Below are 25,805 nucleotides of genomic sequence, written 5' to 3' on the forward strand. Positions count from 1 at the left end.
AGTTACTAAAAATATATATTATACCATACCTTTTTTTTTTCCCAGAGAGTTGATCTTAACAGGTTATAAAGAAAATTATTTCTTCAGCCACAAGTCTTTGTATTTTATTTTTATTTAAAATAAAAAGTCACACAAATGATAAAATATTTTGGTTTGGCCATTTGGCTCCCTCCGCCAAATTGACACTTTATAAAAACCTTCTGTACTTTTTTCCCCCTCCCTCTCTCCCTCTCTACTACCTCCAAGATGGTAGGAAAGTTGTTGTTTTGGAGGGCAGAGGAGCCGCTCTCTGATGTTATGTCCTCTCGGTGCCTGTAGTGGTGCTGTAGGAGGCTGCTGGCTCTCTTCTTGAGCAGCCCCAGCAGCCCTGCCTTCTTTGCTGGAGAATATATTCAGGGATTCCCCTTAATAATCACCTACCCTCTGAGCACTTTGTAGTTTTAAAATAATAAAGAGCCCCCAAAGCTTTCTCCCCACAAAAAGCAGGATCTTCTCAGAGACAGGGGGGCAGCAGCTCCTCAGCACAGAGCCCGAGCACATTCCCAGTCCCTCTGCTGGGGAGGAAACTCTGATCTGTCAGCCCAACAGAGGGAAAGGGGGGAGAGGAGAGAGAGGAGGGAAAAAAAAGCAGCTGGAAAGGTAAGCCAGGCCCGGCCTGCATCCCCGGGCTCGCGTAGCGCGGCAGGCGGTGCGGAGGGTGCAGGGCGGGCGGGGAGGTGGGCTACGCGAGGCCGGGGATCGGCCGGGGCGGCGTAGGCCGCGGCGGGGGGTGCGGGGAGCCAGGGGGCTTTTTGAGCCTTTCGGGCGCCGGGATTAGTGCCGGAGGGGGGTGAGACGGCCGCCGGAGCCCAGCGGGAGGGTCGGGGTGCGGCGCCTTTGCCCGGGAGGTGAAGGGCGGCGGGGGTGAACGGGGCGGGGGGGCGCTAGGCCTCGGCGCGGCGCGGCCCGGCCGCTCCGCTCCCCGCCCCGCCGGGCCCCCCGCGCCGGGCCCCGGGCCCAGAGCGGGCCGAGCCCCGCCGCCGCCGGGGCCGGACGGTCGGGGGGAGGCGGCGGGGGCGCCGCGGCCGGGGCTGCTCCCCCCACCCCCCAACCCCCCGCGCGGGCCGAGGGGGCCGCGGGACGGGGGGCTGGGGGCGGCATTAATTTGCCGAAATGACTTTTAATGAGCGGCGGGGGGGGCGCACCCCCTCCCCCAGCCCGATGCGGGGCCGTGGCGGCGGAGGCGGTGCCGGTCCCGCGGGGCTGCGCCGGCCGCGGCCTGGAAAGTTTCGCGGCGTTTTTGGGGTGCCTTGCCCCCCCCACCGCCGCCGCCCACCCTCCGCCCGAGGCTGCGGGGCCGGTGCCGGCAGGGCGGGGGCACCCCGGGATGCGGCTGCGGCCCCCCCGCCCGTCCTGTGCCCCCTTGCCTCCCCCCCCCCCCCGGTGACCCCCTCCGGCCGGGCCGGCGGTGGGCGGATTCGCCGCACAACTTTTTGGGAGGGAGTGGGGGTGCGGAGATGCCCTCGCAGTGCCCCCCCACACTCTACAAGCTGCCGGAACGTGTGGCCCCGGCCCGGCCCCCGGGGCCGGGGGCGAGGGGCAGGGGGTGTCCCGGCCGCACCTTCGCGCCCCGACACGTGTGGGGCCGGCGACCGCCCGAGCCCCGCCGGGGCTGGGCAGGGGTCCCTCAGGCACCCGCACTGTCCCGGGACCCGCTGGCGTTATCGGGACATGGGCAGCAGCGCACTGGCCCCTCAGCCAGAGGAGGGAATCTCCTCAGCAGCCCTTGCACAACCAGGGCTGTGTCTGGCCGTGGGCCCCGGCCCCTCTCATGTCCCCACTGGGGCACCTCGGCTGTCCCTATGCGCCGGGGACCCGCTGGGCTGGGGGGGGGGGTGTCTCTGTGAGGTGCTGCTGCCCCCCAGGACTGCAAATGAAAGAATCCTTTTTTTCAGGGAAAAGAACGTCTGGTAGTTGTGAAGTGAGTGCACTGGGAGACCCACCAACGCGCTTCACCCCGCACAGGTGAAACAGCTCCGGTTTCTAATGCGGGAGGTGGCGCGTTTTGGTCAAATGTTCCTTAATGTGTCTTTTAGCTCAGAATGCTAATGGCTTTGTACAAGTAACCTCAAATGAATTTTAGAAATTGCAGTAACACTCACCTTAAGCCTTATACCATCTGATTAAAATACATAGATCTATAGTTAGTTCTAACTTTGTTACTCAACAACATATAATGAAGGTTCATTTTAAGGCCCTTTTCAGTTTTTGAGGATTGGGAGACTTAAAAATGAAATCGACAAAATTAGGGCAGTGCGTAGGTGAGTGCCCTGTCCTATTGACACACCTGTACTGGCAGTGTTTCATGCTAAGACCATCCCCACCACTGCTGATTGCTGAACTGGAGCGCTTGTGTTTTGTATGAAGCTGTCACTTACAAGCTGGCGATGTTCAGCCTTTTACATGAATTGTTTGTAATATATATGAAGATCAGACAAGTTTTATAAATCGTAAAGCTAAATTATCTACAGAAGGCCACCCAAAATTTACTTACTGAGAGTTATTTTGATGTTCAGTATTTTTGTGATGAGTGGAATGAATTTGTACGTAGGACCTGGTCCTACAGAACTGCATATACTTTGTTCTCACAATATGGTAAATCATCAGGAGGTACAAATTTATTGTAATACTACACTGAAATTCCAATAGCTTATAACTGCTGAAAGACTGCTCTACGAGGAGCTCTACTGCTTTATTTATTGAGTATTCCTTCTGGAGCAAAAATAATATTTCTGTATTGTGTGAAAATAAGCTTGTTTGTCTTCATAGTATTGGGACTAAAAATAAGACTAAGGTGTTTTGCTTAACCTCGTATTCAAGGGCAGGTTATCTGTTATTTGAATGAATAAAAGACTTGGACTTTTTTTTTGTTCAAGTACAGATGCAAAGGGTGGTATGTTTAATCTCTGCTTTCTTTCAGGATCATGGTTTTGATATTTTGAGATAACATTTTTAAAGTGCATTTCTCCCATGTTGCAATGGCCTAAATATTCCATTTCTTGCTGCATCTGAAGGCTGCCTCTCTGCCTGCTCACCCTAACCCTAACCTGGGCCTGTTTAAAACTGTGTTGAAATAAGTGTGCTTCTGTGCAAGCGTGAGCATCTGTCTGTGAGGATGTGATTGCAGGACTGGGGCCTGAGACCTTCTGCTCAAATAGAGAAGTCCTTGTTCAAAAGACTTTCAAGATATGGAGCCCGTCTTGAACCTTAGGTCAGGAATACCAATGTCTAGAAAATTTTTTGAAACCTATAGGAATGTGCTCTTGGCAATAGTTATGAATCTTCCTACCTAAGATCTTTTCTCTTTAGAAATCCTTCGAAGTTTCTGAAATTCCTGGGGTCTTAAATATTTGGTTTTAGGCTTTGGGATATCTTTGTCAAGTTTTCTATAAGATACTATTTATCATTAGTGAATCAGCTGAAATGAAAAGTTCATTTGTTGTAGGAAAACAAAAAGAAGAACCTGGTCAGTTTGGTAACAAAATTAGTTACTTTTCCACCTCTTAGTTATGTTTTTTGCTGTTGATTTGAACTAATTATAAGTCTCTTAAGTTCTCTAGTGGTTATTATTATTAGGAATAATACTTCAATTCTATATTTATTACATTATATTCTGTAACATAATCTGTATTACCAATGTTGCCTAAAATACTCTACTGCTTTTCTCTTAATATATCTGCAGTATAAACTGCCTTTTTCCAGAGTTGAAATAATAAGCTTTCTAAAAGGCAGAATGAGGGCAATGTTGCTTCTATCTTCCTAGGTAGATTTTAACATATGAAAAAAGTAGTCCAAAATATGATTCCAGGTGGTAACTAAAAATATCTAGTAAGATCTTAACATGTTGAGTGCCTTGATCTGTCAGGTTACTTGCATATATGTTGCAGTACCTGCACTTCACAGGTCTTCTTGGGTAAGGATTGTACTCTAGTTAATAAAAGCATTCTGTACAGGAACTCTTGTAGTTGGCTTTAGTTGCTTCCCAGTGTTCTCTGTCTCAGTATGAATGCTTTTACTGACAAAAAGACTCTTGTTTTCAGAATTACAGAAGTCTTGGTTTGGTAGTTGAGTATCGTAGAGAATTGAGCTGTTAAAAGACTAGAACTAAGCCAAAGTTATGGTTAGATCACAGAAGGGGGACAGAAGTTACAACTTTGTAGTGTTGATGTTGATCACAATTAGATGTGATGCAGAACAAAGCACTTCAAAGAGAGGTATTAGTTGCTATGAAACAGAAAAAATTAATCTTTCTGCTTTCCTCTTAGAAATGTAATTTTTACTAATACTGATTGGAAAAGTTTTGCTATAAGTCAGCTTTAAATGCATGTCTTTTTGTCATGAGTTTTATGGTCTCTGTTCATCTCTGAGTGGATTCCATGTTGCCAAACATCATACACTCTGTGTATTTTCTTAGTCTCAGCAAAAGGGTCAGACAGTGGCAATGCAGGTAATTGTTCCTTCCTGGTCAAGTTTAGGAATTGACAAAACTACTATTTATGCTGTTTGTGTTTGTGGAAAAGCTGAGGTTCTTATAGATCCACGTTCCACTTCTGGCCCCAAGTTAATGGTTTTGGAAGCATATGGAGAGGATTGTACCTTGTCTATGAGATGCCATGAATACAGCAAGCAATTTAACATGAAATTTGTGCTAATATTAGCAAAAGCAAAACAACACAGTTAAGACCTCTGTAGTCGTGGCTTTTGTTTGGATGCAGTGTGTGAAGCTCTGAGCTCAGTCCTCTTAATTATACATCTTTTAACCACCAGCATATAATTGCCTTGCAATTTACAATGCATTTGGGGATTCCATTGCCTAAACGGGTCTTACATACATTGAATGTTAAGTTCTGAGCACATGTTTAAGAATGTATCAACCCACATGATTTAAAATATTCTAATATTTTCGTCGCAGCATTTGCTTAAAATGACTGATTTGAGTTTTGAGGCTATAATGTTTTGGGCTTTCTCGTAGTGACTAAGCCATTAACTTCAATGCAGACTACAGATGATGTCAGGTACCAGATTTCTGTATGACATAATGCTGGTACTCAGGTATGGTATAGCAAAGATTGCCCCTAGAGTTTTCTGCTACGCTGTTTTCTAGGCTCTCTGAAGAACTGTTTAAGTGTTTTGGAAAAGGATATTTAGAGTGCAGAGCTACAAGTTTGTTGTCTTGGAGCTGATGTGCACTGCAAGGTAGCTGATTATGCCTGCTTGCTGGTACTAAAAGCAGCTGGGAGCTGGCTTCTTCCAGTGTGTGATAGCAGGTATTGGCAGTTGCACAGGTGTGTACCTGTGTGTATTGAAGTCTTTCATTTCTCTTTTTACGGTCATTTTGCAAAACACCTTCTGTTGTCTTATGGACCACTAGTGGCTGCACTCAGCAGGACAAGTAGCTCTGCTCTAAGTGCTGGTGTCTCACAGTGTGGCCTTGCTCTGTGTCCTGCCTGTCCTTGCTGGGGTGCTAAGTTTGTTAGTATTCACACAGGGCTTTAGCCAGAGGGAGGAGATTTTCTTCCAGTCAGCTGCTCAAGAATAAAAAATGGGAGAAGGCGAGAAATTAATGCGTTATGAAATGACAAGTGTTAGTGGTAACCTCGTAAGAACATGAGAAATACTTTGCTGGATCAGATCGGGTTGAATCCAACCTAATGTTCTCTCTTGGACAGTAGGAATAAGTGATGCTATTTAGGAAGAGCATGAAAGCCCAGCCACTTTTTTATGTTTTCTTCTCTTACTCCTCTGCCATCCATATTTGTTAAATTGGTCATGCTAGCAGGTACATTGCTTATGTCCCCATTGTCTACGAACTTTCCTATTGTCTTTTTGAACCTGATGTTACTATCTGCTTCCATAGCCCCCTGTGACAGCAAGTTCCAGCAGTTTAATATGTTTTGAGTCAATCTCTTAGTAACTTCATCAAGCACCTCTAGTTCTAATATTGTGTGATATGGTATATGACCATACTGTATTCACCTTATTTCCTACCATGATTTTTTAAACCTCAGTCATGTATTACATCATTTGGCAAGGACGCACATTTTTGGATTCTCTTCTGTTCTTTGCCCTGTTGCTTCTAGCTCAAAATCTTTTATTTAGAAGCAGTTGGTTAAGGCATGTCTAGGTTCCTCAAGAAGCAGCCTCTGGTTTCTCATTCATGGGTTGTGGCTAAAGCTAGTTTGAGCACATATGGGCATAACTTATGTTTCTGTTGAGCCTTTCTACAGCTTTGGTGTAGAGTATAAGTGCAAATCCGAAACAGCTCCCGGAAAGTTTTGTATCCTGATATTTTTACAGTGAGTACAGCTGCTTAAGCATTTGATTTTTCCAGGGGAAGTCCATGTTTCCGTCATCTCTTACTGAATCCTGTGGGACAAAAATAATTTCTCCCCCACCCACTGTTTAGCTAAGTGTAGTTTCAGTTCTCTTCAGTTAAGTGACATGTGCGTATTCCATGTTCGTGCTACTTTTTATGTAGCAGCAAAAACTCTGTTAAGAACTCCTGTATATTGTTAAAAATAAAACACTGCATCAGATTAAATCAGAATGAATAGATTTAAATGTCTTCATTATTTTTATGTATGTGTGTTTATATATACATAAACACACACTTACATGATATGCTATGGAAGTAAAAAGAAAAAGCTCTTTTTAGATTAAGTACAACTTCAGTCTCTGATCCTGGCAGTGTATCTGCATAGTGACATGTCTTTTGGGGAGTCTCTGTAGGGATCTACCAATAACGATATAATTGCAAGTTTGGGAAAGTTGCTGTGGATTTTTTTTAATGTAACATTGGCTTCTAGATATATTAGCTTTCTTGTTCATTGCACTGTAGTTGCACTAGTTGATTCCTTCCTATCAGGATTTTTAACATGGTTATATTTGTATGAGCTTCTCTTAGTATTATATATCGACCCAAAAATTCATGTTCATGGTCATTGGTTTCCCTGGGGATTATTCTCAGTATTTTTGCTTGAACATTTTATATGGCATTGTAGTTATGCCCTGTATCTTTCAGACAAGTAAGAAGTAAAATACCATGGCTATCCTAACACAGTCAAGTTAAAGGCAAAAATAAGACATAATTATGAGTTAAATCCAAAATTAAGACTGCAGCCACAAGAATAAATCTAGGATTATAGTGGCTGGGAACTGTGGAGCACTTTCTTTACAGAAGCTTAACAGAGGCACACAAGGTATGCATTTCTTGCTGTTTACTTTGGAACCATCCTGAGGAACTCTTTTTCTTTGGTCTGTTGCTTGATAATCTTCAGAAAAGAAATATTGCTGGGTTGTGCGAAAGTGAGAAGGTCATTGATCTGTCAGAAACTCTGCAAAGCATGATAGTAGTAGCTTGAATGAAGGTTGTAAATAAACCAGAAAGAAACAGAGAGCAGCATGTGAATCACCCCAGCTGCAAGATGCACTTGGTCTTTCAAGTATTACATCCTGTCCGGTATGCCACCAAATACAAGCTTTGGTTAACTATTGAGAGAAGCAAACTCCAGAGCAAAAGGCTTTCTGTCAGCATTGTTGCATGTGTGAGATGCAATTAGTTAAGACTCATTAGATTACTTTGGCTGCCATAGTAATGAAGAAGTCTGTCTCAATCATATGGGATCCAAACCTGGATCACAACTCCTGTATGGGTCATGTCCCCATAGCATTTATGTTTTTCATTCATGTCATTGCTGAATAATACTGAAGTGTATGTCAGTACCTGCCTGAGCACAGGTGTCTGAAAGGATTATTTGGTCCTTTAAATGCTAAAGAAGAGAGAGTTCCCTCTTCCCATTCTGTATTTTTGAAGGGCACAGTCAACAATGAGCTTTCTTGTTCTTGACTGATGTGTTGTGGAAAGACATACTCCAATGATCGGTTTCAAATATGTATAGTATGTGCTTCCATGCATTGAGAAAAGCTGGGAAAGGTGATTGGAACTGGACTAGGTGTCTGTGCTTGTGTTGTGGCTACCTGGTGTAAACAAAGCAGAAGGCCCCTGCCTCTGGGGTGCATGCTTGCATGTGTGCTTGGAAAGGGAAAATGTGTATCAAGAGGAAATACAAAGTTATCCTCATTATTGTCTGAAATGATAAATCAGGTCACTTGTGGTAGTTAAATTTTGTAGCCTATGTCTCCATTCTTTATGCTGTACATGCTGCACGTGCGTGTATACAGCTCTTTCAAGAATTTTTTAGCATGTTTCTAAATCTTAAAGCATCCTTCTGCTTCTACAGCTAGATATATGCTAATGAAAGGCCAGTTTTATGCAGTTTACTCTTAGATGTGTGATAGGGTGTTTTGTTTTGCCCTAGTGACTTAAAGTTGCTTTTCTAGATCCCCCAGAGCCATTGTGCTTGTCATTTTCTCAAGGCACTTTTATAGAGCAGAAGGTGAAGGCTTGTACCTTTACAAGAGGAAAGTACATCTTTCCTACAAAGTCTGTGTAGGCTTCCTCCTTCCAATCGTGTTCTTGCCATTTTGGGCCTTGGGAACGAGTGAGTTCACTGACATGGTATTCTGTACATTTGTCACATGCCTCTAATTTATTATGTATTTCCTGAATATCCCCTCTATGAACATTCCTTTCCTTGGTGTATAACACATATGAAACTGAACTGAGTACTGAATACACCATGTTTAAAAGAGTTCGTTCTAGTGCTTCAGGATGGCCTTTCTGAGTAAAAGCTGCTTTAAGCTTAATGTAGCAGAGTAGCTGCAGAATATCTATAATGTTAATTTTATTTGGAGCTACTTTGAGATGGTTTGGGTGTTTTGTTTGTTTGGGGTTTTTTTTAAAAATATGATTGCTGAAGACCTCCATAGTGTTAGGAACTGAAAAAGTACCTTATGATTGCATGGATTTGCACTGTAGGAGTGTATTTTAGGGGGGGGAAACCCCCAACCTCTTGTGGACTTTTCTGCCCTCCTGGCATTGATGGGAGTACAGCCTCTGATATTAATACCTGCTTTCCCTAAAATAAGCGCAGTGAGGTAGGACAAGCACTAAAGAACCGTGATGACCTCAGGAAGGACTGCATATTGATGCTTGCAGAAACTGTAAGCAGATACAAGAACTAGAGACTGATCATCAAATATGATAAAGGAAACTTTTTTTAAAAAGAAAACTTTGTTGCACTGACTGATTAAATAATTTTGCAGAGCAAAGACAGTCACTGGTGGTTTTGTAAGTATAGATACTTGAAGTAAAACCTCTGCAATCAAATGGGTTGATCATCTTTCAACTTGATTTCTGAAAGCAAGTGATCTAATCTGACATTTAACCTTTTTCAACTTGTAGCTTGTAATCACTTTCTGGTAGATGAGTGAAGTTTTGTTTAGGAGGTTTAAGTATGGTGGCAGTAGAGTTTTCTTTTCCCCAGTAATTTCTCCCAGTTTTCCAAAGATCTGTAACTACTAATTGAAAACTGTTGGGCTAGTGGATTTGGCTTATTGGATGCTAGCTGAACCACAGGTTTGGTGACTACATCTGCCTGCTTACTTACTGAGCACTAGTAATACGCGTTTTATTCTGCCTGACATTGACCTTTTTGATATTTTCCTTAGACAATCTGCTTCATCTTGGTTCATCATCATTCCAGGATAGTGGTGTCCTTGGGGCTCTCTCTTGACATTGATATGGTACAGAAGATTTAAAATCAGGTATTGTTTTGGGTCCTTCTTTCCTGCCAAAATGGAACATGCAGTCCAGAACTGAATGCATTTCTTCTTTCCTTATGTGATTTGTCTTAACGTTTTGGTTCTTTCAGCTGATGTTCACAAGGAATAGAGTCACGTGATGTATGAAGGCAAACACATACACTTCTCTGAGGTTGACAATAAGCCCTTGTGCTCATATAGCCCCAAACTGTGCAAGCAGAGGCGACTTAACGGCTACGCCTTCTGTATCAGACACGTTCTGGAGGACAAGACTGCCCCCTTCAAGCAATGTGAATATGTGGCCAAGTATAACAGCCAACGCTGCACCAACCCTATCCCCAAATCTGAGGACCGTAGGTGAGTTGTGGTTATCTCTCTGCAAAGTGGGAAGTGGCTGGGATGTTGGCACGAGTTTTCTTTTAAGTTGCTGCTGGCTTCAGGATGAGGGTGGAACTGGCTTGAGCGAATTGTATTCCAGGATGTTCCTTTGAGGATTTTGTTTTAAGACCAGTAAACTTTATTTTATTTTCTGTGGGAGTCAAGTAACTCGGAAGGGGGCAGTAACTTAGTCCCAAGGAAGTTTAAGAGAGAGTTCATTGCTTTTCTCAAATTCACCATAAACTGTGGATCAAACCACAATATCAGCTGTTCTGACTAATTTGCTTTGTCAGTCACAGTACCTGCTCTTAAAAAGGGCTGCTTGTTTAGCCAGGAGTGCCAAAAGCACGCTTCCATCTGCTTTTGCAGGACAAACAGTTGAAAATGCATATCTTCTGGGCACAGGGAACAGTGACACATAGAGACAAATCCAGAATTACAATTCAGTGTTTGTGATTTGGTACCAATCTGTAGTGTTGTATTACTGGAATAAAATAAATATTACTTGATAACAGATGAACCAGCTGGGAAAGTGCTGTCCACTCCCTTTCTTCTTTGCTTCCCTCCTTTCTCTCACCCTCCTTGCCCAAATGAAGATGCCCAAGGTGTCCAGGTATTAAATGCCTTGCAAGAGATAGTGCTTGAAGTTGTTGAGAGCTGGAATTCAAACTAGATTTCCTGAATTGCAGCCCATACTGTAGCCACAAGGGCATTCTTCCTTGCTCTTTAAGGCTTCCTGAACACTAGTCTCATTGGTGCTGCTGGGGCTGAAATAGCAGAATTTGTCTGATCTTGTCTGACAGCTATATATGACTTTATTTCTTTGGAGTTGTCATTGCAGGGTTTGCCAGTAATACAGTATTTAATTAACGTCTATGTTAACTATGTGAGGCTTGTTCAACTAGAAATGCTTTTTAAACCTAAAATATAAACAAAATATGCCAAAAAAAGTCAAACCACTATTCACTGACCTTTCACATTATTAGCTGCCATTCACTAACCTTTTGCATTATTAGCAGTGTTCCCACTGTGCCCTACATATAACTTCCTTCTCAGCTCACAGCTCCCTCTCTTGTCTGAAACAACAGTTGGACTGTGCTCTAAATTAACTTGCACTTCACCTGCCATTTCAGTTGAGGAGACTGATGAAGTGAGAAAAAAAACATGAATGTTTGTCAAAAGCTGTAGGGCAAATGCTCAAATGGCACAAGATGAATAACTTTAAGCTGTAATTTGACAGTCGGTGAGTGTTTCTTTGCTACTGTACAATTGAGGCTCTTTGGAAATAAGCTCGCAGGAATGATCATGGAAATGGTTAGCACAAATGGTATGCTGTAATTTCAGATGCAAGAGCTGACTGAGCCAGAGTTGCTGTTTACCAGGGGTCATACTTGAAAACAATAGAAGTAATAGTACTTAATGACACTTCTTTATGTCTCATATGTTCCCATGGAATTTGCGATTTTTCTTTACACCTTGAATTGAGTTCGCACTTTGTTCTTTTTGATTTTTCTCAAGTTAAAGTGAAGTGTGGTCATGACATCTGGTGTATGTTATATTAGAATAATTCAATTGCATGTCGAGTGTCACATTACAGTACTTGAAGAGGACAGCAGGTGTCTGAAGGAGAAAATAAACTTTTAATTTCAAATGAGAGGATGTGATAGTTTGAAAGAATATTTTAAAAGACTGCTTCTCAGGGCAGAGTTTAGTTTTAACAATAAAATTTAATGAATGCTAGTGATAAGAGTGTGGCTCATCTGAACTTTTTTTTTTGGCAGGCAAACCTGTATCTGTTTCTTAGGAGACTTTCTTCACACTCTGTTCAATATAAAGATTTGCTGTGTCTGAGTTCTTCACTCATAGCTTTTAATTTTTTGTATACAAAATTACTGTCAGATGGTCATTTTGTCACAGTTTTACACATGCAACTGTACATGATCAGAAGCAGGCTGTATGATGCTCTGACAGCTATCTTCTTTTTATACTTTTAAAGATTATAAAAAAAAAGTCAAGAAGATGCGTGCATTATATGCCAAAAGCTTCATAGTCTGTCCACAGATAATTAAAAAGAATTATCACTTGACCCTGACAAATGAGATGCTACCAACCACAAAGATGTTTAATATTGTGCCATATTATTAGATTTCTTATTAACCGTTAACATTAATAGATCTACAAATTAGATCTATTAATAGTGTGACTTCAATGCCTTATTTGAAGTCTAGTTTCTCTATTCAGTATCTTGGTTTTTTTTAAAGAACATATATATGAGAAGATACAGACATAGATTTTTGTATTTGTATTTTCTCTGAATGCATCTCCTAATTCTTTCTTAGCCAAATACAGACATACATAATGAAGTTCAACTTAATTTTTAAATATAGGGTTATTACAATTTAGTTGGGTTAAACACCATTTTAAATCTCCTCTTTCAAGACAATCTTTAAATATTTTGTTAATATGCAAGCTGTTCCCCAGTTTATTGGATCTTAAGTAAGTGATGGAAATCAATACCAGTCTGGGATGTACTGAGAAGCAGAATGCAACTGTAGGTAGAAAAACTCACTGTCTGAATTCTTGTCCTCCTAGTGGATGAGGGAAACTGTCCAGCTGAAGCCTTCAGAGCCCATCAGATTTTGTGTGCTTCACGTTTTGATAATTTTAATGGATATCAACCCACTGCTCTTACCATATGTGTGGACTTCACTTGATCTTACTTGCACACAAAAAATGCTTTTGGCTCTGAGTAGGGAAGGGGACAAAAAATCGTATTAGATACTCAATGTGATACTGTCAGCTGAGAATAACTCACAGACGGGTTACAGAGGTGACAGACTCAGCCACTAAGACAGGCATATCAGAATTGGCTCTTATAGGCCCAGCTTGACTCGAATGGGTTTCATGCTCAGAGCTATGTGAAAAGCATTGTGCTACTTGCAGGTGCTGTGCTAGCCTTCCCAGTAATCTGACTTCCATGGAGCATGAACTATTAATGCAGACTCTGCAGTACTGGATAAAGTCAGAGCCAGTTGGGTCCAGGGCCAACTAAAAAGCCATCCTGGAAACTGGAGGATGGGGAACTGGGTGTGCTTGCCCCCCTGGCTCTGTGTGGGACCAGCTAGAGCCTGACAAGGTCAGGGTTGAGTTGGTGCTAATCTCCTATGGCTAGTCTAGCCAAAACTGCTTGTGTGTAGTCTTCTTTACCCAGAGGAGATTGAAGTGCTCTTCCTGGCTTCTTCCTGCTCCTGTTAGTCCAAGATGTTACCGTGTCAGTTATGCTGGAAGACAGAGAGTTGGTAGAGCCTTAAAGCACAGAGCCAAGTCATTGTATACTGGAGTCTGCAAGTGCATGTGATCTGTATGTTGTAGCCTGACATCTATGGGTTTTTGTCCAGTTGACTCTCAGTGGTGCAGTATGGTCAGTTTAAGAGCCAAAGCTTTATTCTCTGCCATATAAAAATTACTGTATTAGAGTTAAATGAACAAGAACAAGCCAAAGCCTGAATAGCCTAAAAGTCAGAGAATGTTAGCAAGCTTATTACCTTTTCATAGCTTTATTCACCTTTTCTATTTTTTTCTTGTTTGTACAATGAAAACAATCTAGTTTTACCTCCTCACATCAGCAAAAGCACAAGATGACAATATTTAAGTTCTGAACAATATAAGGGAAGCATTCACATTGAGCAAAACACTTTTTATTGGCATAAGAGGGAAAAGAATTCCCTGGTGTTTGTTTTGTCTATTGTTTTTTTCTCCTGTCATACTAAAAATGCTGTTGTAACTGATACCAGTCTTGTTCAAACAAAATATTTTAAAAGTGCATAATTTTAAACATGGAAACAGTGCTTGTTGACTTTAAGGGAAGCTTTATTGAGCCCTCATTATATAATTTTTTTTTTAGAAATGTGTCTCTCAGTATGAATTTACAGTATTCTAGTGTGTTCTAATAAGGACTCCACAAATTGCTGGCTTTCAGCTTGCCTCATCTAGCTTTATTTATTACTTACAACATAATATAATCAAGAAATTATTTAGACAGTAATAAGTAGCAGTACTTTTCAGACTTTTCTGATTTGTGAATCCTTATGAGTGTGGAACCCTCAAGAGGCTGTATATATGGAGATCATTAAAGAGCATATATGAATTTGATTTCTCTTTTTTACCTTTTAAGGACTCTTTAGAAGCTTCTCACACATTGCTTCTTTAGAGATGGGCCAACAGTTTGAAAGTCACTAAGCTGAAGTGTTAAACTTTTTGTGATGTTTGGTTTGGGCTTTTTTTTTTTCTCCATAAAGACCAGGAATAAATTAATTTTAACCTATTTGTTCCACAAAACTTACTTTTCTCAGGTTTGTATTGATCAGATTTTAAAGAATACCTTCATGGCTATTTCCTTATTCACAAATACTTGGATGTAGACATCACTTTTTCCTTATATCTTTGTTTTCATCTATAAGCTGCAGGTTATAGATGGGATTCTGCAAGGGCAGAATTCTGATGGCTGGTAGCATTCTACAGAGGCAGGAGTGCCTGCCTGTGGGAAACAGGAAAAGAATCAGATCATGATTCCTACATTTCTATCACCTGCTTGTTTTAATCAGATAAAGGTTAATTTTTTACTTTTTAATATGTTACCTGTGGACATAAATTGTGATTTTTTAAAAAAACTTCCATGACAAATTCTCAAAAACTTTTTTTAATAACATGGCTTCAAAAGTCTTTCATATTAGAACTTAAAATCTATGTTTGTGGATTGTATGTATACATATTCTTGGTATTGTGTAAATATTTTCTAGCAGGAGAGAATTTGTTTTTATAACTGGATTTTTATTTGCAAATAATGACCCTTTGCAGCAGATATCTAGTGAGATTGTCCTTATAAGAAACTGCTCTCCCTACTACAGTGGAATTCATAATAATAATGTGTGCATTAATGAAAATGTTAACTATTTCCACTGAACAAACAGGCAAATGAAAGGAAGTAGTCTTCAATGTAATATTTCTTGGGAGCTTTTTAAATGATTGTTTAATGGCTTAAGTTCTTAATGTTTTATGTATCAGACAGTCCATTTGTTTTGTTCACTTTGTTTTGTGAGTATTCACCCTATTAGAGAGTTAAGATTTTGAATGATTGTGTGTGAATCTCCTATGACTAGTGAATGAAGACTTTTATATCTTAAGATTAGAGATTGTCCCTTGTATAACCTTTTGTTTTCTGTTACATGTTGGGAGCACCAGAGTTACCTGTTTTATTATAAGCAGTTGTGTACACTTCTTATAAAACCTCTTGTGTTTCGATTTATATTTGCTTGAGATGTGTGTTTGGGTTTCCTTTAAGTGATGTCTTTTCTTCATATTTTACTTATAGGAGTTTAGTTAATAATCGACTGCTTTTATTTTTCAAAGGTACTGCAACAGCCACCTGCAGGTACTTGGCTTTATACCGAAAAAGGAGAGGAAGAAAAAGAATGATCCCATAGAGGAGGTGAAGGTCAGGCATCAGATGGATGCTATGGCCTTCAGTCTGACAGTGCCCACCCTGGCCTTGAAGATGCCCAATGGACTGGATGGGATGTCCCTCTCCCCTCCAGGGGCAAGGCTTCCTCTCCACTACCTGGAGGCAGAATTAGAAGACCCCTTTGCTTTCAATGAGGAGGATGATGACCTAAAGAAAGGGGCAACAGTGAGGAAAAAGTTGCAGAGCAAGTTGGCTCAAAACCGGCAGCGCCAGAGAGAGACAGAGATTTTAAAAGTTCGCCAAGAGCACTTTAGCCCCATTCCTGCACCTTTGCAGCAGCAGCCTCTGCAGCAGCAGCACTCCCATCTGCCACCTTCATCAGCTTCGTTAAAGCCAACAGGGCTACCGCAGGGCATCGTCTGCAAGTCACCTCAACCTCTGAACACCAGCCTACCAATGCAGGGAGTGGCACCCACCACACACACTATAGCACAAGCCCGGCAGTTGTCTAACAAGAGACCTCTGCCTCTCCTGCCACCCGCCAGGGCTCCTGTCACGGACCCACCAAGGACTGATCGGGTCCTCATGAAAGCCACAGCCTTCTCTCCGCACTCGTCCTGCATGAGCCGGCTACAGAGACTGGTGAAACTGTGCACTCGAAAACAGCAGCTGGACACTGATCTGTTTCCTCATTTAGGTGAGCAGATAATAGAGGCACCGCAGCCTTACTTTTTGACCTAAAACCAAAAAAGGGGAAGGTCTTCTAGCCCTGTCCTGCATTCGTGTGCGGTCCTCACAAAATAACCTTGAGCTAGGTAATCTTGGTGTTTTCTTTAGCTCTGTTCTCTATGAAGGGAATGCCTGCGTCCATCATATATGGTTTATGGCATTTTGGTTGGTTTTTATTCTTAATGTTCTGTTAGCCATTTGAGAAATGAAACTGAGGTGTAGAAAAATTGCTTGGATGATAGAGACATCATATAGAAGGTTTGAAACTCAAGTAGTAAAGGTGACACTAGCTGTACCTACATGAGTGGACAAAGTTAGATTAAATATTAGATGTGTGACATGTGCACATTACAAAATGAATGCAAGTAGAAGTTTGGAGATTTGGCCTGTCGTTCTCTGCAATCCAAATTTCCAGCTGACTTGATTGGAAAATTATAGCAAAAGAGAGTTTTTCTTGACTGGGCCTATTGGTTTATAGAAAGTGGATGAACAAAAAGAAGACCACTGCAGGAGAGCATCACTGTTGCAGAAGGTAATTGGAGGGTGGAGTCTTGTCCACATATCAGTGCAGGAATAGTCTTACCCTTACTTATTATCTAGAAACCATAATTCAATAGCTGCTTGTGAAAGTGTAAGCAAATACAACCAACTTGCTGGTATGGTAGTAGTGCTCTGTGAGGCTTTGAGAAGGCAACTGACCTCGTGGTTTATTTGTCTGATGGTGAATACAGACCTAGGCACACCGATCTGCCCTTTTTGTCTTCCTCACCCACCAAAGTTACTTTTTGGCTTAGTTTTAGATTGTACTTTTCTAACAAGTAAAATACTAAAAGGGAAATGGAAATGTGAGTCAGTGTGTGATATTAGAGCAGGAACACTATTTATGATGTTTTTTTAAAAAAAGACTTCAAATGAATCTAGACATTCTTCATATAGTGTCTTATTTAATTGGAAACATCTGTAATTTTTGCTGTTTCAATTAACCTTTCCTTAATTTGCTGTTAAGATCTGCCCTTTGGCACTCATGGGATAGCTTGACTATTTGTTCAGAAGATAATTAGCATACCCATAGCATGTCTCCAAAGGATGTTGTTCTTCAGAAAACAGCTTTGATGGTCCTATATATAATGCAGGTCTTTAGAGGAATGGCAACTCCAGAGGCTTTTCTGAGTGTTACAGACCCCAATAGCTTTGAAAGTGACCTGTGTTTGAAAGACTGTAGAAAGATCTTTTCTGTATTTAATGTTTTACATTCTCAAGTGGTGAAGAGAATACATTTTACTAAAAAAGAGGCATAGTAAAAAAACCAGTTAGACCTATACATGTACAGTTATGCAGATGCGTAACTGTATGTGTATGCATTTAGAACAGTTTATATTTGGCAAAGTAAAAGAATTCACATATAAGTTACATGAGAGTGGAAAATATATTTGTTTTTTATTCATTATATGTCTTAATATTAAAGACTAGTTATGCCAGTTCAGGGAACTTCAGGATTTCTTTTTTATGATAGAGTAGCAGTAGAGATGACTGCACAGAATCTTTAAAAGATTAAGCCAGTTTTATGTGTACCTACATCAGAGCTGTGTAATTGGATATTAATGTAACTGCAGTCTTCAGTGTCAGTATAGTGAATCTGGATTAGATTTTATTCCTTCATTTCTGCAGTGCCCATTAGAAGCAAAAGAACACAACTTCTGATTTTGTTTTTAAACTTTGGGTAAACAATTTGTTACATGGTTGTCAGTTGTGGACATCGTTATCAAATGATGATTAAGTTGTTTTTTCATTCCTTTATGAAAGGGGCATGAGGAAAAAGAACCACTTACCTTGAAAGTATAATTCTGACATCTCATTAAATTTCTTAATATATCTTAATTTTGTTCAAATGCATGTCTTAAAAAATAAAAGGACACTGAAGTTCCTGAAAAATTTGGTTTCTGATGTTTGTGGTTCATGTTAAAGTGTTGCTTCTGTATGATGAAGATGCTCCTAACGATTGCATTCCAAGCATAGGTGTGTGTGTCTCTAACTGTGAAAGTAGGTGACCAAGTACTGATGCGTTTCCCAAATTCAAAGCATCTGGCTTCAGAATCATCTCAGATATAGTTGTTTAGTTTATTTTTAACAAAAATAAAATGCTCCCTAACTCTTATCCCAACTGCTGCTCCATTTTCAAGGAGCGGAGAAGAAAGCAAAAAAGAAAAAATGCTGGCTTGCAAATGCAGCAGTGGAATTTTATCCCACCTGCTACAAGAAAGTGGCAAGAATTTCACTGGATGTGGGAGAGAGGGTAGGAAAAGCTGTGAAAGATGAAGTTCTAGACAGAATGTTTCACCTGAGAACTTACTGGCCTCTTTCTGGTTGTCATGCTCAACAGTTGTGTGTGGATTGACTAACTGAGGCTGCTGGTGCACACAATACTGCATCATCATTAAATGAAAATGTGCTGCTTGGTAAAAGTGCAGGAGTGTTTGTGTCTCTCCCTTTAGCTCTCTCTTCGTGCATTTGGCCAGCAGTGACAGGAACTGAGCAGAGGAACACACCGTGTAGCTGTGTATCTATCTCTGTCTGTGATGCTGTGTCTTGTGATTTTCATATTCTTCTCTGTGTTAGGGCACAGTGAAGGGGTCAGAATATAAACAGAAATGAAATTGGCCTATTTAGATCATACAGTATTAAAATTTACCAGGTAGTCAGTTCTTTGTGACAGGGACTTCTCCCTTACCTTGTCTCTAAAGTTCCCATGTGCTTGGTTATGAAAACTGTAATATTTTTCTGTGGGTAAGAAAACTGGTGATTTTTCTTCCACTGTTTATGGATAAAGAAGCCAGTAAGGATTTAAAAAAAAACAAACAACCCTTGCTTATGACAAAAATCAGTGCATGCTATTTTCATGTTGCAATGGAGCCGCTACTGTAACTTTTCCTGTGTAAATGAGAATATTATATAATTTAATCAAACATAATTATGCTTGTAACTATACTGCACATTCACCTCTTTGCCACAGGTTGCCCCGAGGCTTATATAAGGTGGATACTCTTTTCATCCAGCTTTCATGTTTTCAATTCCCTTAGGGCTGGATTGGTCTGAAGACAGTGGAGAAGAGTTGGAGGATTCAGAGCAAACCTCCCCTTACCAGGTTGCATGGTCTATCCGAGAAAGCCTCGGCTATGAGAGACCTGAGTGAGTATCATTCTTTAGTATTCATGCTGGCCTTGATGGAATAAATCATGTAAATGTGAGTTTCACTTCAAGTGGAGTCAGTGGAACCTAAGCACTTGTTCAAGTGCTTTGCTGAAACAAAGGATTGTTTGAACTCATTTGTCTGTAAGAGCTGTGAAACAGCTTGTTGCCTTCTGTCCCAGTTTTCAGCTAACTTAGAGACCTTTGTGCAGTCTGCTATCAGAAGGATGCATCAGGAAAGGATTTAAGCTTGTTTGTCTAAATTTAATTGAGTTTAGTGGGATTTATTAATTAACTCGTGTGCCTTGCGGAGTGGAGGTCCTGAATTATAACCAAATGGAGTTGGTATGGTTTCTTGTCTTTCCTACTGTTTGTTAATAACTTTGTTAGTAAACTTGCTACATTTCACTCATTAATCCTTATAGTATTTGTGCAGGCTGTTGTTTTAATGTGTTTTTTTAAAGGCCATGGTATTTCTTTTCTTAATTAAGTGTTGAATAACCCTCTGTCAATACTTGTGAACATTGAAAGGAAGTGATGTGATCAAAGGGATAAGCAGAGCAGGTATTAGCTGCTGGTGCAGAAAGGCTTATGATGTTCTCTATGTACTGCTAAGCCATGAATCTGAACTTACAGCAGGATATGATAATATATGTCTATTAATGTAAATTTTAAAGTGCAAAGTTAAAACAAAGCATCCTGAGCATAGTATTGTAACAAAGAATGTTTTTAACAAAGAAATTGGAGTCTCAATAGAATTTGATTATAATTTCTATAACGTGATTCTCATTTACTATGCAACTGGCCTTTTGGTATTACAACTTTCCCCCATTCGTTTAATTTTTAAATATAACACTTAGAATAATCGTGTTAATGAAACTTTATTTTGTTATTACATGGAAATTCTGAAACTTACTAAAACTTCTTGCCTTCTCTAAAGATTGTCCTCAAAGTGAACAATAAAGCTGTGTCTGTCATCAGGACACACCCCAGGATGCTAAATACTAAGAGTCTTCAGTGAATCAAAGCTAATAAACAGTGTGTGGGCTTTTCTTTTATAAAATAAAGGGTGGGTTTTTTTTGTTATGAATGGCCATCGTTTTTTAGGGCATCAGCAGTCAGAGAATGAGCTTTCACAAACAGTTTTAGCTTAAAAGACAGCTTTTAAATAAACTCTTTTGGGAAAACATGAACAGACTTCAGAATTTTAAATCATACGTATTTTTTCACAGCAGATATATCTATTAAATAACTTCCCTTACACTATTCTCTCTCTGACATTTGATTTTATTCTTCCATATATCCCTATTTTTTTGTCAACTTATAAAGGTCATCTCTGTGTGTTTTGTGTTCTATTTGTCTTAACTTCCTTTGGATTCTTCCTACTCTTTTCACATACTGAGAGAAAAATGGTACCTTGTCTTGACATTTTCTGTTCCGTTCTAGCATTTTGTGCACCTCAGTTAAATGCTGTCTTAACTAATCATGATGGATAAAATTTTGTATGCTACTGACTGCTTTTGTACTTCTATCAGCCTGCCCAGTGTTAGCCATTCAACAACGTTACTAATTTTGATTATGGATAAACATTCACTTGATGTAAGCCTTCTAAAACTTTAATTCCTACTCTGCAAGCTTCTGTAGAGGTTTTTATTACCTGAAATGTTTTACTTTGACACTTCTGCAATGTGATCTGTCTGCTGCTGAAGGTGATGAATTAGTTCAAACTATGTCTGGGGAGATTTGATTTGTCAAAATAACTCTGTCTTGCTAATCTGGCAGTGCAGACTCGTGGCTCCTAACTTAGTCAGCCAGGGACTTGTTACAGCTCTGAATTTTGGAGACTTATTTTACCAGAAAACCAATGGAGATTGTTTCTTAAAACTTTTACTTTCTGAAATCACATCTTTTATGTTACAGGATTTAATTGCTGGTTTTTACAGTAAAATGAAGGCTATTTTTTCTTTGTTTATTTGTGTCTGAGCTTGTGGTCCCACCAGCTAACTTCATTCTATCCTTTTCCATTCAACTTCCTGGAAGACAGTGGAAGGGATGCTTCTCAGAATAGACCATTGAAAGAAAGTGAACAGTTAATTTCTGCTTTCCTGGACAGCTGGTTCTCAGCATTTCTGCTTATGTGATTGTGGGGGGAATCCTCTAACTTTCAGTTGAACTTCTTGTGTGACACTCCAGCTGCTCTTAAACTCTCAGAAATTCACCAGAATCGTTTAAAGTTAATGTGTTAACAGTGTCTGGTGTTAGCTGGGATAGTGCTTGATTTGTCTTACTGGCTGATACAGTGCTGTGTTTTGGGTTTAGGATGAGAATAATGTTGATAACACCCTGATGGATTGATTGTTGCTAAGTAGTGCTTACCCTAAGTCAAGGACACTTTGGTTTGCCATGATCTGCCAGAGAGGAGGTGCACCAGAGGGAGTGCAGAGGTGCAGTGAGGGAGCACAGCTGGTACAGCTGACCTGAACTGCCCAGAGGGATACTCCATACATTGTGATCAGGATATAAACTGGGGGGAGTTGTCGGGGAGGAGCTGAGCACTGCTCGGGGGTGGGCTGATCAGTTTAGTGGGTGATGAACAGTAGTATAGGACATCACTTGTTTTCCTTGGGTTTTCTTTTCTTTTCCCCCCCATTACAGTAAATAGTAGCAGTATATTTTACTTTGTTTCCATTATTAAACTGTTCTAAGTTCAACCCACAAGATGTTTTTTTTCTGATTCCCCTCCCCATCCCACTGGTGGGAGCAGGGAGAGTGAGGACGCAGCTGCCTGGTACTTAGCTGCTGGATGGGGTTAAACCACGACAACACTAATATATTTTTTTGGTTCACTTGCCTTCTGGCCTTTTAATCTGTAAAATTCATATTGTTGCAATCACCTGTGGAAATGCAGGCCAAATGTTTGCTTTTATTATTCTGTGCTTTAATTTTGAAAAACCGTGTTCCTGTGCTCCCAGGATTCTGGGATGCAGTGCTTTGAGGCAGGCACAAATGTTTGAGTTCAAATAGTAGCACAGGAGTTGGTAGTGGGCACAGTGCAGGCCGGGTGGCTGGCAGAGAAGGCTGTTGAGGTGGGAGGAATCCCTTATGGGAGCAGTAGTTTGGAGAGAAAGCATGGGCTGTTCCCTGCTGCAGATTAGTGAAGCTTTCCCCTAGATTATTTGATTTCTGGGTTTGGTAGCTTGGAAGGTACTGGAAAACAAGTGACTTTATAACAAAGTGGTTTTTCACTTTGTACACTGAAATATAGATAAAGCAAGCGTTTCAAGTAGCAAGTTTGAAAAAGGAGTGTGAGTCCCTCCTCATACTACCCCACTCAAAGGAGCAAATATCAACACTGTATTGTGAAAGTTGGATTTAATAACTCACATTAACTAGAATAACTAAAAGAAAGAAGGGAAGGTTCTTCAAAACTTCTCTGTAAGGAGGGATTTGAAGTATAGTTGTTTGGGTATCTCAGAATAGAGAGAATGTTCTCCTTGTTCCCTGGTGGTGCCTGACTGCTCGTGCTACCCTTTTGCTCTTCCTTTCTGCTGCTTTGTGCTGTCTTTGTTTTCTTCATGAACACTCAGCAATAATTCCCCTGATGTTCACACATGACAATCTGAAAGGGAAGAACCATTTTGGACTATCAAATGGCTTGCGTGCACTTTCAGAAATCTTTTTAAAAATTAAATGCCACGCATTAAGTTGAACTTCAGAAGCTCTATATGCAGTTTAAGACAATAAACTAAATAGAAGTTGGTAATCTTCTTTATGAAAGGACAATAATAAAAGTACCTTTCGTTTTCAGTACTTGACTACTGAAAAAATAAAAATAGGTTTTATTTTGGTATTTTTAGGTTTCTCTGAACATATAAACATTTTGGTTAATCTTACTGGCCTGAAAACAAAATTCTGAAAAGGTTTTTAGAAACTGTTTGGCTCAAAATAAGCCCTTGCCCACTGCAGGCATGATTTCTTTCTACTTCTTCCTCTACTTTTTAAAAAGGATCTCATAAACTGCATTTCAAAAATATTTCAGTGTACAGTGACCTTTTTTCTGACTCTTTCAATGTGAAGGAAGTAAAAAGTCTTAAATATAGAGAAATTTACATTAAAAAATGCTGTTTCCACTTTTTTTTCCCCCAAAGAAAAAGTATTTTCTAATTTTAACCATATTTAAAATTAAATCAGTATATCTGCAACTTTGTTTAAAAGTCTTGGCCCAGAGCAGTAATGAAATATCTACAGATGTTAAACCTATCTATAAATATATATGCCATCCATTTATTCCCATTTTTTATTAATACATTGGAAGAAGGAAAATCTATATTAAATAGCCCACAATTACTTTTTTCTAAACAGGTAGTTTTTCCCAGTAAACATTCTTTCCTAAGAGATCTTAAAAGTGTATTTTCTTTTAATTTTCAGTGTAAAAATATTTTAAACATTACATATGTTAAATATTTTTAACAGGTTGTATTTGCTGCAAAGCATGTAATTGCATAGGTTAATTACTTGTAATTTATGCTTCTAGAAAATAATAATAATCTGATTTAACAAACAAAATACATGGAATGGTTGACTTTACATAAAACTTCATAAAAACGTGCATTTGTGTCAAGGCAGTGTTTGCTGCTGCAGAGTTTTTGTGGACAGCCCTAGTGGAGATGGCTGCAGTCTCTTAAATTTGGCCTGCATATAAATAGAGTCAGAGTTTCCAGAAAGGAAAGTAGGTCCTCGTCATATGCTTTTCAGGGACAGGTCTTGTGTCTGCATTTCTGGATCTTACTGTGTTTAGTAAATATCATGGATGGTATTTCAGATCTCTTCTATTTCAGCTAGTTCTGGTCTGCTTTGCTGTGTGCAGGTTTGGGGGTCAGCTCATTCAGTCTTGCCAAGCTCTGCAGTCTGAACCTTGTGAGCTTTTGATTTGCTTCATTTGCTTGGATTTCTCTACTTTCCCCTGCCCGCCCTTTGTGTTACAGATAGGAAAGTTAGCATAAAGTCTCTCTCTTCTATAGGAAAAACTTAAAGTTAAAACTGAACAAAGCCTACTTTTCTTAGATTCAACATGTGCACTTCGTTGCTTCGTGAACAAAAAACTCATTCTGCAAACTAGAGCTTGTTGTGGAGGACTTCTGAGTAACTTCATGGACCTTGTTGTTTTAGCAAATTCCAGTGATGATTTTCTGTTTCGTGACTTTTACTTCATTTAACTGAATGTGTTGACATGGTTTGATGGTCTTGTTGATATGTGCCTAGGTGTTCAGAAAGCCAAGAGAAATGGGAAAAGGCTTTTTAAAGCAAACAAAGAATTGGATTTGTCCTTCATCTGGTCATTGCTTAGCCCTGGTCTGATTTTTCCATCACTACCTTTGGAGTTAAATGTGAATTTCTTCTTTACTACTTACAGTAACTCAACTTTAACTCTGCAGCAAGGAGAAATCAGTATCAGCTGTTAGCTGTGTTAGTTTGTAATTTGGTTTAGAAAGCAATACACCACCTGGCAGAGTAAAAGGAATTGGAAAAAGTCAGCGGTTTTGGTACTTGTTAGAATTTGACCATCTTTTCCAGCATGACCTTTCCTCAATAAATTTCCACTACACAGTTCTCCACCCTTGTCCTCTCCATTAATTGCACTTTGATTTAAGCGTTTGTCTCATTTGCCAAGACATTTACAGTAAATAAAGGTTAACAGTATAGATTTTTTTGAACAGCAGGCTCTAGACATTTAAATGTGTCAGACTTGATGATAAATTGATGTAATCTCTAATAATGACATACTAAGAAGGGCAAGTACCTTTAGAATTTAAAAGGGATCCTGCTCTTACTATTTCTCAAGCATCCCTGCCTGATTTCAGTCTTTGGATGTTTGTGTGGCTAGAAGATGGATGCCAACTTAACAATTCTATTAAAGTGACAAAATAGCTTCCGTGGAAAAAAAGGAGTAACTTAAAGCCCATTTGTTTTTATTTTCCCTCCTTCAGGTCCGATGATGACAATGCAGATGACAGGAGTTCCAGGGTGACCAGACTTTGCACTTACTTTCAGCAGAAATACAAGCACCTCTGCCGCCTGGAGCGGGCAGAATCCCGTCAGAAGAAATGCCGGCATACGCTCCGGAAAGCCTTGCTGCAGGCGGCCAGCAGAGAGCCGGAGCGTGCTGGGCAGCTCATACAAGAACTCCGAAGAGCTACATGTGCTTGTACCAGGTTAGACCTTCCCTTGTGACTGCAGTAACCTGGGGTTGGGACAGGGTGGAGCTGGGCTGAGCATCCAGCAGCTGAAATGCTGAACTCTGAAACAGGTAGTAATGCACAAGGTGTAAAACCACGACACGTGAATGGCT

At 40.3% G+C, this 25,805-nt stretch overlaps 1 protein-coding gene across 4 annotated transcripts in view; it reads left to right on the top strand.

Annotated features, from left to right (window-relative positions):
* The first annotated feature begins 247 nt into the window (after nt 1-247).
* The window catches only part of INO80D (INO80 complex subunit D), a 45,893-nt gene continuing 20,335 nt past the window's right edge, over nt 248-25,805 (top strand). For 3 of the 4 annotated variants that reach the window (XM_064660614.1, XM_064660615.1, XM_064660617.1), the window contains exons 1-7: nt 248-639; nt 1,935-2,004; nt 9,610-9,705; nt 9,813-10,059; nt 15,490-16,238; nt 19,348-19,456; nt 25,444-25,668. In XM_064660614.1, the coding sequence (XP_064516684.1) occupies nt 9,842-10,059; nt 15,490-16,238; nt 19,348-19,456; nt 25,444-25,668 (1,301 nt within the window). In that variant the 5' untranslated portion in view covers nt 248-639; nt 1,935-2,004; nt 9,610-9,705; nt 9,813-9,841. The remainder of the gene's footprint in view (nt 640-1,934; nt 2,005-9,609; nt 9,706-9,812; nt 10,060-15,489; nt 16,239-19,347; nt 19,457-25,443; nt 25,669-25,805) is intronic. The other variant, XM_064660616.1, reaches the window with a different exon arrangement.

This window comes from Pseudopipra pipra, chromosome 7, assembly GCF_036250125.1.
Source record: "Pseudopipra pipra isolate bDixPip1 chromosome 7, bDixPip1.hap1, whole genome shotgun sequence".
In the NCBI taxonomy this organism is placed as follows: Eukaryota; Metazoa; Chordata; class Aves; order Passeriformes; family Pipridae; genus Pseudopipra; species Pseudopipra pipra.